At 48.3% G+C, this 12805-nt stretch overlaps 1 protein-coding gene across 4 annotated transcripts in view; it reads right to left on the bottom strand.

The window, feature by feature from the left end:
- RGS20 (regulator of G protein signaling 20) overlaps nucleotides 1-12805 on the bottom strand; it is a 37029-nt gene that overhangs the window by 11189 nt on the left and 13035 nt on the right. Inside the window, exon 1 of one of the 4 annotated variants that reach the window (XM_039572717.1) lies at nucleotides 7904-7999. The exons of 1 other annotated variant lie outside the window; for it this stretch is intronic. Coding sequence is in view for 1 of the 3 variants with exons in the window: in XM_039572716.1 (XP_039428650.1) it covers nucleotides 6567-6665 (99 nt within the window). In the remaining 2 variants the exon portion in view is untranslated. Of the gene's footprint in view, nucleotides 1-6566; nucleotides 7145-7424; nucleotides 7820-7903; nucleotides 8000-12805 lie in introns of those variants that run through there. 2 more of the 4 variants (XM_039572718.1, XM_039572716.1) reach the window with 2 other exon arrangements.

Genomic DNA, 12805 nt, shown 5'->3' with positions numbered 1-12805 from the left:
CTGAGCAGTGGTGCAGGTTATTCCAGAGCTGTAGGAAGTCCTTTGGTGCACACAGTATTAAGACCCGTAGGACAAAACTGTGTCAGGCTAGTCAGCTTCACAGAACAAGCAGTGAGTCAGTGATCTACCCTAGCACTGTTTATCTAACTTCAGAAGAGCCTTGTTTGATGTATGTTGGTATCTTTCTGCTACTTCTAGTAAATCCAGAACTTCACTGTCGGGCGTGGAAGTTTTCCATCACACTTTGTGGCCTCTTGCTGCAACCACCAGAGCTGTGTAATGAGCTTTGCCAGGCAGTTGCTGGTTTGAGTTGTGCTGTGTGCAGGAATGGGTAGTAGATTTATCAATTACTCCAGTGAATTTTATTTGTAGGAATTAACAAAATTCCTTGTTCAGTTATATTACAGCCCACATTAGCAATGTAAGCAATTGCTTGATTGATGTGTGGATCTGTGGGAGTTGAGGTGGTTATTTTTTTGCCTTCAGTAGACTTCAGGCTCCTTCAGGGCAAAAAGCAGAGGGTGTTTTTAGACCTTGTAGTAAAAAGGTCTTCTATTCATATAATTTTGCAGTTGTTAATTTGGAACATGAGATTTCCAGACCTCTCTGAAGGTGCTATGAGAATGAAAAAATTGCATGAGAACCCTCTGTACTGGATGTTCTCTGCACTTTGAGAACTGGGGTTTGCCTTCTTTGTCCCCACCATCTGGAACAGTGATGTGCCTTGTTTGAAAATGGGTTAGAGAAGGAAACACAGAGGATTAGAAAACTGGAGATGGACTGCTATCTTTTACATATTTCCTGAGGAATCCAAAAGTACTTTTAGACTACTAATGGAATTATGTAAGATACCTTTAACCAAAGGACTTCAACCCCTACCATCTCATGCTCTGTTTAAACTCAGACTGGGTACAGTTTTAGCCAATTGCTGGGTATAACATGAATAGTCAATAGGGTCTAATGTTGCTAATACTGAGTCACTGTGAGGAATCAAATCCTTGAACAGGTCAGTCAGTCAATGTCTAGATGTCAAGAGGTGTTTCTGTTGCACAGGTCCTCGTAGTGGTGGTGTTGGCTGGACCACAGGAGGCTCTGGGTTGCACGTTACTGCTCAGATCCTACACGTAGCTCTCTCATGTGCCTTGGGACCGCTCCAGCACATGCATGATCCATCCCTGGTGATTGTCTGGAGCTGCAAAACATCTTCTGCCTCCCTAAATTGTGTACATGAGTCTGCCCTGCATGATCATTTCTGCATCTGCAGAAAGTTTCTTCTGACTACAGACAAGTGGCTGGCCACTTACAAGTCTCCTCTGACTATCTGCAGTCTATGCAGAATTGGGTTGATTTTGTAGCTTTGGAGTCTCTGGATATTCTCCACCCTGGATGTTAATCAGCACATTGGAACATAAAGAAACTTGTCTAGGCACAGTGGGTCCTGCCTGGAGGAATGCACAGAACCATCCAAGTTCTGCATGGAGAGTGCCAATTAGTCAAATGCTTAAATGAGAAAGGGGAGTAGGAGTTGAGGTGATCAGCTTGTCTCCAGCTGGTTCACTGTTTCAAGTCAATCTAACATAGCATCTCTGCAGATGCCTAGGTGCATAGTTTCTGGATCTCCCAAGGAAAAGAGATGTCCTTCTCTATGTAATGGTAACAAGAAATTTAGTCCATTATAAAATTGTCCTGAAATAGCAATGAAACAAAAACAGAGGAAAATTAATGGCACATGTTCTTGCTTCTTATTCCGCAAGATAGCATCTATGAATCATATAAAAAAGTATGTGTTCATATTATTGAATGCTAATAAGTAATTAAAAAAAAGGTCCAAGGATTTAAGCAAGCATCTGAGATGCTAGTTTTGGCAATAGTGGCAAAACCACTGTATGCCTTAAGAGTAATGTTGAGGTGGTGAAATAAGAATGTCTGCCATACCTTTTCCACTCCAAAGCATACCTATCTGACATTCAGATTATGAACCATTTCTCTATGTAACCTTATAAACACAAAGGAGTGTAAAGGTCAGGAGTGAAAATTATTTCCCTGGTTAAAAACACTTCAGGTGATATTTGGCTTAGTTGTAACATTTATAGTATTTGCTAATTTCTCAGCAGAAAGGTGGGCTACCAAGAAAAAAGCATTCCCAAAGGAGGAATATTTAAAATCTAAGCCACAAATGTCAATTTAAAAAACAAAACAAAACCCCAAACAAATTTTAAAAAAACCCCAAACCCAGGAATATGCAGAAGATTGTAGACAAAACTTTATACTTTTATCCCCACTTTATGCTAAAACACAGTGACATTTTCTCAGCTCAAAGTGCAAAGATTCTATTACTTAATTACTTAGACATAATGTTTCCTCCTTGTACACATTACAATCAGGCAGGTGTGCAAGCCTTCAGCTTCTCCTTGGGGCCGATTTGCATGGCCACAGCATGAAGCTTTCCCAGTAACTCCACAGCCTGAGAAGCGTTGTGCTGTAACACTGGCTGACAGCCACTTGGACTGAGTGCACAGATGTGGATCATATAGTCCAGTTATTTTACAGTAAATACTTCAGGCCTGATCCAAACTCCACTAAAGCAATGAAAGCCACCCCTTGGTGTCAGCGAGCTTTAGGTGAGGTTATGTAAGTCTCACAACTGCTGCTTTATCTTTGGTTCCTCCCAGCAGTGATAACCAGTGAGTTGGAAGAGATTCTGTTCTTATCTACTAATGTCATAAGAGGCTTGAAACTGGGGTCAAATTCCAAATAAATCTCTAAATCTATATTTTAACAATTCAGATATATTTGGGGCTGCAACAAACTCCCACTGAAGCCTGTGGCAGTTCATTGACAACTGAAATATGAACAGGAAATTTGATGCTCGTGCTTCTTCCTTTTCATTGACAAATGTGACAAGCAGGCTTTCTGCATCAAGCAGTGTGCTATTTTAGACAGAGAAGAATTCTAATATATGTTAATGAACTCGCCCACACATATGCACATGCTTTAGGCATAGTTGTCAGATTGCCCACTTAGTAGGTCCTCGAAAGTTATTTTCTATTATTGGGAGATTTGGCATATTGTAGTAGGGTGGCTGAAATGGTTGAGAGTTCGTGACTGCAAGACAGAGGTTAGCAGAAAGGAAGCTGGCAGCACATGGAATAAGCCAGCTTTTTATGTCACTGCTGTGCCCAAGTCTGTTAAAGGCTAAAGTGGATAAAATTGCAAGTGAAAGTGTTATCATATAACTAAGAAATTTGGGACACTTATGTCAAATGGCCAGAAACAGAGTGCCTTTGCCTGTTTTGCTTAATTTTTTTTTTTCCTAGAGGAGCAGCAGCTCAGAAGAGCCAAGTTCATCTATCCACCTTAAAGCATTGTTTTACATTTCAAAAGGAATGGCTGGACGTGTATCACACCCACATAGTAACTGGTAATGGTGCCTTGATCGTGTCACCTGTAACAGGTATTTTTCTACCAATGCCTTCGATGTCTTCTGCTCCTTTTCCTTTGGTGTTCAGTTCTGCCCAGTTGGCCACTGCAAAAAACTTCCTGCACTAAAGTCTTTCTCTGAGAAAAATCTGACTTTCTTGTTAAAAACCTAGTTCCTTGGGGCTTCAGCGGGATTTTTGTGGGTTTTTTTTTGTTTGTTTGGTTTTTAGTTTGTTTTTTTGTTTTGTTTTGTTTTGTTTTGTTTTGTTTTTAGAGAGATGCCCTATATCCTCTGGAGAAAGAATTTTTAGTTTGGATTTTATCACAAGAGACTTCATTGAAAATGTTACTCTAATTTGTAATTAGCAGGGTCACTGTCATTATTTCTCCTGTAATAAGGGAAAGACATGAGAGAATTCTTTACCACTTTCATAGAAAAAGCAACCTGTTGTTTCCGTCCAGCTGATTATGTGGATGCTGTGACAGTGGAGCAGTATGAATATAAGTATGAATATAAGTATGGATATAACTTCATCCCATGCTGAGTCCTTCACAAACTAGGTCACTGCAAACTGCAATTAAGTTAAATCAGTGTCAAGATCTTGTCCTCTGCCCAGCACAAGCTGTCAGCATCCCTTGCCTTGTCTTCTGTGGTAGCTGGGGTCGGCCTGGGTGGAGGTATGTCAGTCACACTGACTGATCAGCTCTCTTGGAAGCAAAAAAACTCACAGTCTTCTCCAACCTTGGGATTTTTACCACTGCTTCAACCCTGCTTTTGCTGGCTCTGATGTCAGAGGAAGTACCTGCTTCTAGTTGTTTTTATGCAGCTTGTTTTGAGAAACAATAAAATTTTAAAAAAACATTCATCCTAATATTTTACAAACCTCTCTACTATGCAGTGAAACTGGTGCCTGTAGCAGTTTACTCTGCTCACTCCCATTATCTCCTCCTGAGCGCTTGGTTGCATTGTGCTTAATTATGAATGGCCTCCAAAAAGCCCATTTTACTGTACTATGAAGTGACTCATATCACACAGAAGCTCTGACAACTCGCACTGGGTACTGGAGGCACATGGCGCTGTATTAGTCAGTGACTCATTTCACATTGTACTCGGTGCTGAGATCTGACTCATATTGAACTGTGCGAGAAGCTGACTGACATTGCCCTGGTCTGAAAGCTGGTTTGAATCGGGATGACTCACCCTGGAGTGCGTTATGCGGTGATTCACACACTGTTTCCTATTGATTCCGATTGTCGCGCTTCACTTCGGATTGTACTACACTGGCATCTGGCTGCTCTGCAGGGCAGGCACTGTGATAGCAACCCTCTGCCTGGGGAGCTCGGCTGTAGTGCCAACCGGCAGTGTCAGCCAGGAGGAGTAGTACCAAAGTGAATTTAAGGCTGAAGGAGGGTCAGAGTTTGGCTCAGCACACATTCACGTTGGCCATGACACCTCCTGGGCTTCCTTGCTTCACCTGGCTCTGACAAGTTTTGAAAACAGCAAGTGAGGAGTAATGAACCTCTAGCTAAGAATCCTCTTCCTTCTGAATGCCAGATCTCCAGAGTATTTCCAAGACTTTGTCACTTTTCTTAGTGACAAAAAGATGGGATGAATTTCTCTAAGTGACTGAGTACTGATAGTTGCTTAAACACTTCGAATTCATCAACGTCTGACCTGAGCTCCAAGAGACACAGGCACCCTATAGTCTGAAAACTCCTCCCTGGTATTTCAAGCTCAGTCCTCAGACATCACTACTCACTCTGAAATATGCTCACTGTTCTAAGCAAGGGGTAGCAGGTGTGTAACAGCTGAGGTGACACTTCCATGATTAAGTATTTGGGACCCAGAGTAAAGATACCAAAGTAGGTATTGGTGTGAGGAGTAGAAAAAAATTGAAGGGGAAATAAAGTAACAGTTCTCTTACCTTTGAACATTTTATAAAACGTAGTGCTAGTTTTACATTCAGTTGGCTCTGAGTTTAGAGAGACACTCCTAATTTTAACACGACGTTCCTAATTTTAGGAACCACAACTAGGAATCTCCTAGCAGATACTGATTCTGGTGTTCTGTAATACAGCAGTGGTAGTGTTTACTGCTTCTGGTCCTGTAATACAGCAGTGGTAGTAGCTACCTCCACAGACCATAGCTCTGCAGAGTGCTGGCCCGGGTGCTGACATTCTGTGTGTGCAACAGAGGTACAAGGAGACTCCTTGCTATTACGTCATAGCGACAAGTGCCCTAGGAAAAGTTGTCATTTTACATTTTTCAACAGCAAAAATGAAATAATCGAACGCTTGCATCAAGTAAATTACACCGGTATTAAATTACTGTAGGTTCTTACTGGAGTGTACAAGGATAATCTTATTTCACTTTCTGCATTTATGTCAGACTTTTGTTACCTGCTTTTTCTTACCCACTGACATTACCTAATGACAGAGCTCAGGAAGCTCAGGAAGCATCTCCTCTCAGGATGCTTGATGAGGCAGGCTGATACTGGAAGACTCTCTATGGAAGCGCTCGCCTGTTGCTGCTTATCTCCCTAACCTGGCAGGGAAGCCCCGGGCTCCGAGAACAGGCGCACCGCGGGATCCCCTTCACGGTGGGGCGGGGGCACGGATGCTGCCTTATCTTCGGTCGCACTCGTGAGACGAGGCAGAAGGGCCCCTGAGCGCATGGCGAGGTGTTACCTGCGCTGAGGCCGGGGAAGTGGCGCGGCCCGGGGTGCGATCCCGCCCCAGAGAGGGACCCTGACCCCGCTCGCCTAGCCGAGGTCAGCCGGGTGCTACCCGGGCTCTGCGCTGGGAGCCCCTGGGGAGGGACGTGGCGGTGCGAGCCCGAGCGCCGGGCGCTCCCGGCTTGCATCTCCCGACCCTCCGGGAGACCGGGGAAGCGCCTTTTTCGCCCAGTCCCTCCCATTCCTCCTGGGGAGGGCGGCCACAGCCGCTGTCCCGCCCCGGCCGCGGGGGACACCGCCGGCAGCGCCGCCCGTCCCGTCCCGTCCCGTCCCGTCCCGTCCCGTCCCGCTGCACCCTGGGCGGCTCCAGCTGCGGCACGAGGGTCGTGGTTGCCGGCGACGAGTCCGCGCCTGCCCGGAGCGCGGGCTGTGGTGCCCGGCTGCTGCCGAGCGGGACCGAGCGCTACTTACGGTGTCGGCGGCGGGGCCCCCCTGGGCGTCCTCGCACGCTTCCCCTCCGGTCCCGGCGGGCTGGGCGACCGGGAACGGTGGCTCGCCAGCCCCACGCATGCGCCCGACCCCCGCGGGCTCGTCTCACGGTGCGGCCGCGGGTGGGTTCGCTCGCCGTGGCCGGAGCCGGAGGGAGCGAGGCCGGCAGCCCGCGCTCCCCGCCCCCGCACGGCCCGACGGGGTGGGCTGGCGCCGGGCCGCCCCTGGCGAGGCGAACACCGGGGGCCGCTACGGCTCAGGGCCGGTTCGCAAAGGGATTAAATGCGGCAGCGCCCGCACCGCGGCGGCGGACCGGGGAAGGCGCGGGGGGAGCCATGGGACCGGCGCCGCAGGGAGAAATGCCGGAGAGACCGGCGTGAGAGCGTGTGAGTGGAGCGTGTGTGAGAAGTGCGTGCGTGTGTGTGTGTGTGTGTGTGTGCGCTGATGGGAGGGAGTGGGAAGGGCTTGGAGAGGCGGCGGTGCCGCCGCGGGGCTCCGTACTGGTGCTTCAGTGTTCACGGACGCCTTAGAGGAGAGCCGGGCTTGTCAACGCAGCTCTGGAACACGCTCGCATTTTTAGCAACTGCAGGGATACACGTCTTCCCTCCCCTAGCCGCCTCCTGCCTTCCAGCGGCGCAGGGCTCGCCGCCGCCCGGCTCTCTCGGGCTCGCTCTCCCGTTCAGCGGGGCAGGTGTGACACGGCTGCGGCAGCCGCGCAGCGCGGCTCCGGGCAAGGCGTGTGCCGGGGGCCGCCGGGCTGGGCGCTCACCCCGCTCCTCCGGGCTGACCCTCAGCAGCGGCGCCCTTAGAAACACCGCCACGTTTAAGGGATTCTCTCACCGATAATGATCTGCCGCCTCCACCCCCCGGCAGTCCCAGACGTCGTCTGCCGGGGCAAGGGTTAACGGGACAACTGCGGCTGGCTAGTGCCTCCGCCGTTCCCGAGCAGACCGACCCTGTCTTCCCGTGAAATCCAGACTGAACGGGTGCGTGAACGCTCTGGGCGTTCCCGGTTCCCGGTTCCCGGAGCTGGGCACGCGGTTGCCGTCGAGGCTGTTCCCTTCCCGCCCGCGCACCGGGTGCGGAGCAGGGCGGCTGCAGGAGCCGCCTTGCTGGAGCCAGCGGACCCGGGAGCGCTGGGGATGGCAGGTGGGGACGGGCGGGCTTCGCCCGTGGCACCCGGGAGCTTTGCCGCGGGAGCTCGCCCTGCGCCCCCGAGATTCCCACGCCGGTGCCGGCTGAGGGCACGTGGGCGGACTTCTGTGCGGGGAGTAGGAGGAGGAGAAGGAGGTGGACGCGGCCCCACGAGCGGTACTCACGGTGCTGGGAGGCTCGGGGGCAGCGCGGGGCTGCGGCGGCGCGGCTCCGTGGCACGCCGGGCATCTCCGGCGCTCCGGGGGGAGGCGGCTGGGCGGCGGCGGGGCCGGGGCGGGGGCCGGAGGCGGCTCAGCCCAGCGGCCCCGCAGCAGGGCGGCGAGCGGGCAGCGGGCGGGCGCCCCGCTCCCGGCCAGCAATGCCGCCAAGCCCGCGGGACAGAAGCGGGGCTCCGGGGCGTCTCGACGGGGCGCCGAGACGAAGCGCGGGCAAGGCCGGCGGGCAGGGAGCTGCGGTCGCAGGAAGGGGCTGGAGAGCAGAGCTGACAGCGAGGCGAGGAGCCTGGCAGGCCTCGGAGTCTGCGGCGAGCGGGGGAGGTGTGGGAGAAAGAGAGAGAGAGAAACACAAAGTGAGCATCACCGAGGGGGCAGGCGGGGACCCCGCACAGCCCAGCAGTGCTAAGATGAGGGTTGGAGTGGCGGCAGCCGTGAACCCATACCGGCTGCCCTCGCACCACCTCTTGCCCCCATGTACACTCTGTCTTTAACTTTTCCGAGCCGGTCCTTTAGGTGAGGCCTGGAGGACGCCTCTCGTACCCCGCCAGTGCCCATTGGGGTTCGGGGCTGGCCATAGTGACAGAGGAGCACGGGGACGAATTTAGCCACTTACAACCTACACCGAAGAGCACCCCCAGAAAATCCCCACCCGAAAAGCCAGCCGCAGACGACGGACGGAGCTGCAGCGGCGGCGAGGAGCGGAGAGCAGAGCCACTGCCGCCCGGACCTGTCCAGGGTCCTGAACCTGGCCCGCCGCCCCCCGCCGTGGCCTGGAAGCTCGGCGGGCCGGCCGCGGTCTGCGGGCGTCAGGCAAGTGTGACATTGCCCTTCCTTGCTGAATGCCATTGTCCTGCAAAGAAGGAGCCACCTTGATAGAGCATGGATCCCGAGCAGGAGCGGAAAAAATCACCGCTCTGCTTCCCTTTTCTCTAGCAATGATTTCTACCTGTTTTTGTTTGGGGCTTCACTATTTCATCAAGGTTCAGCCCACCCCAAAACACTGTCCCTATTTCTGGCCTACAACCAGATATCAAAGAGACAGAGAGGAGCCTACACAGTGTGAAGAAAGCCCTTCCCACAGTGATGGCACTGCCCCTGAAGGCCAAAGGCACTGCTACAGCAATGGGAGAACACAGCTGTGGTACCATTGATGCCAGGGGAAGGTGCTCGTTAGAGCTGAAACCAGCGGGGAAAGCTGCCATTCCTACACAGAAGGAGAGCTTACTGTTGCTTAGCAGCAGAGAGTTCCCCTAGGTCTGTTTGGAGAGGTGAACTACCGCAGAAACTGGACAATGTTCCCAGGAGAGCAGAAAAACCAGAAAGGTTGATTCTCACCCCACAACCCCACTCTGAGTATTGCTCCTGCCCGGTGGCAAGGAGCCTTCTGCAAATCTCTGCACTTTTGGTTGTGGCAGAAAGCATAGAACTGATGCTGAACAGATTTCCGTGCCAAACTACAATTGCCAAGGCCCAGACAGGACCTATGGTGTTACAGGTTTGACAAGTAGGATTAAATGACACTGCCTCACTCCCTGGCAGAGAAAAGGGAACAAAGTCTCAGTAAGTGTACTGAGGTGGTTGTTTATGTGGCTTAAGACCAAGCCCAAAACATCTGTTAACACCACTGGCCTTTGAATTCAGCTCTTGGTCACTCTACCAGGAGAGGCAGTCACTTCTCAGACTGGTGAGTAAGTGTGACTCCCCTAAGACCTCTCTAGACTACAGTCCCAGGTGGCTTTCTAAATCTTAGCAGGAATGCTTGATCAAGTTCAGGTTTAAAATGCTGGCAGAGTGTAACCCCTTTGGAAGGTATGTTCTTGCTCCATCATCCTTTCCATTTGTCTCAGGAGAGTCATGATCTGTTGTTCCTGCCCATGGCAGGGGGTTTGGAATGAGATGATCTTTAAGGTCCCTTCCAACGCAAACCATTCTATGGTTCTAACTAACACCTTATTAAAGAAGGCTATCTTTTTTTCAAAATCCATGATGCATAGTGATGGCGGGTAGTATTGTATAAAAATATGGTATTTATGCTCCCTAGCATAAATGCTGTTGGATAAACAAAGCCACCATAGCTAACTATCTTCCGGTGACTGGTGTTGTAGGCAACTGTGTCTCGCTCTGCAGGCAGGTACCTCTGCATCACTGCATGTGTACACAACCACATCCTGAAACAGCTGAATGGTGTGGAGGCATAAAGTCCTCTCAAAACTGTTAACATAGTCATCTTCTTCTCCTTCCTCCCTGAATGATGGATGCAGGCTGATGTTCAGCTGCATAACACAGAACTGCATAAGCAAGGGCTTGGACTTTGACAAAATGGGGTTTAGAGTTGAGACAGCTGAGAGACACAGACTGAAACCCTTTCTGTCTCTAAAGGAATGTGAGCATACAGTTCTCATGCATGAAAGAAATTCCCTCAATCATCAGAGCAGCTTGCTCTGCATGTGTCTCTGTGACCTTACTCTTGGTCCCCTCTACTGCTCTACTGTGTTCAGGTTAAGTCAGCTTCACTGGGACAGAGAGAAAGCAAAATGTCAATCTAGCAAGGCATGGGAGTGTTTCATCTTGCTCTTGTTTCTCTTTCAAAAAATACATTATGGAAAATTGAGAGCTTACACATGAACTGTGTATTTAATATAATTATCCCATATAGTGACACCTTTTTTTTTGTAACATACAAGGTAAATAATAAATCAGGACCCGGTTTCCATATTGATATTATCTACCAGTATATCAGGCAGTAGAAAACCAACCTCCACCCTTTACTGGACTTTCCTGAAGATTTGTCATTCAACTACATAAGCTCTTGATAAACTTTTAGAAGGAAATTCTATCCAGCATGCAGTAGTTTTCTTTTATTCTAGATCAGAACGGGATGGCTTTATATGAGGGTTGCTACTTAATATTGGCCCTTTATATGTTTCTTAGACTCCACTCTCCTTTCTGCAAACTTGTCCAGTTAACATGTTTTCCTAATTTTGCCTTTGTGGAAATGAAGAAATCGGTTATTGTTTTTATTTATTTTATTTTTTAGTGAAAACTTGTATGGCACCTTTTTTTTTTCTTTTAAATTTGTTCTCACTGTTCAGAACAGGTGATAAGAAAGATAATACAGAACATGTATCTGCATTACAATAACATTGTATTCCATCATTCCTGCAGTCACATGTCAGTGAGTGACATAATGCACATTATCAGCTCTTTTGGAGCCTGTTTGGCTTTAAGGTGTGAAGGCTGAATGCTGGTCTCATACCTGAACTTCTGCTCCCTGCCCAAGGAGAGGTCATACACATTTGTATGGCAGCTTTTGTGTGCTAGTCTATTTCAGTGTTTCCTGCTCCCTTAAATTGTTACAAAGAGAGTTTCTAGACCATTGAATGGAGCTGATTCATAGCAAATTAGGGAGCAATTCAAACAGAGAGTAAGAAGCCACATTTTACCTTTTTCGTTGACATAAAGTGCACTTGTTACAAATCATTTTGAAGACTGATAGACTTTTCTGGGAAAGGAGATATTTTCAGAAGGAGAATGAGTTTCCAGGGACTTCAGCTGAACTTCAATTTTCTTTATATGTCAGTATTCTAGCAGCATTCTAGTATTTGCTTTCTCTTATCCCTTAATAAAAACTAAAAATGTAAAAAGAAAAACAAAATAAAAAATGCATTTAAATACCCATATTCTGAAGTGAACATAATACCAGTGATATTATGGGAAAGAGCTTTGCTGAACTTTTAAATATATTTGTATTTTCTCAACATCAATTCCTTACAGGCATAAGTCACTTTTCTTCATGGATCTATTAGTAGTTGGTTTCAAATAGGAAATATAGGTTCAATGTTGATGGGAGGAAGAATAAAATGGAGTCATCATCAACACTGGTAGTGGTGCGTTAATTAACCAGTAGAAATTATTTTGTGTAGGCCAAAGTGTGAAAGTCCCACTGTCATGTCATTCATGCAGTCACAGGGTGTCTCTCAGCTTTCTGCTGGAGGATTTGGTTTCCTCAGGATCTGATGCTAAAATCTGTGATTGCATTACATCAGGGCTTGAAACGTTATGAGAATGGTTAGACTTAGATGATTTAGATCTCAGTGAAGGCACAATTTTTTGCAGTCGGTGGCTCTGCATAGTGCTTTGATAATTATTTCACCACTGTAAGGTCATTTTCTAGGGTGATGTATTTTCTCAGGGTTGTCCAGTTCCATATGTATGTTTTGACAAAACCCTTAGCTTCAGTATTTATATCAGTTAGTGTCTGCTCCAAAGCTGCAGGAAGCCTCTGCTGTCTCCACTCACAACTCTGTTTCTTTTCCACTCCTACATATCACATCTTTGTTACTTCTAAGGCAGAGGAAACTTGGGGAAGTAACATTTGAGATGGAATTCAATATTAGAAATAAAGATATGTTCTCCAGTAATAGCACTGAATGCTGGGTTTCAGAGCATCAGAGTCAGCTCAGTGATGGTTCTACTCCCCATTCTGGCCCAGTCCAGCTGATGGGTGCAGGTTCTGTGGAGTTTGTGAGCCCTCAGACAGTGCTCTGTGGCCCAACTCATGTGCTTCAAATCCTTGATGATACAGAGTTTCTGGCAGATTGGCAGACTACCCAGGAAAGCTGGTGGCTTGTGCAGAGAAGGTCTGCAATGTGATACATACAAAAAATGAAATCTTTGCTGAAGTGCAAATGCACTAAGAAACTGTCATTCATTTAATTTGTCATGTTTGGCATATTGAATCTTCACTATATTCCCTAACCCTCTCACCTGATGTATGACATTAAATAATTAAAAATATAATGCCAGCTACATTTTGTTTTAAACCATGAGGCTAGCATCCATCTCTAATTC

The sequence above is a fragment of the Corvus cornix genome, chromosome 2 (genome assembly GCF_000738735.6).
Source record: "Corvus cornix cornix isolate S_Up_H32 chromosome 2, ASM73873v5, whole genome shotgun sequence".
In the NCBI taxonomy this organism is placed as follows: domain Eukaryota; kingdom Metazoa; phylum Chordata; class Aves; order Passeriformes; family Corvidae; genus Corvus; species Corvus cornix.
This window is presented reverse-complemented; position numbering and strand designations above follow the sequence as displayed.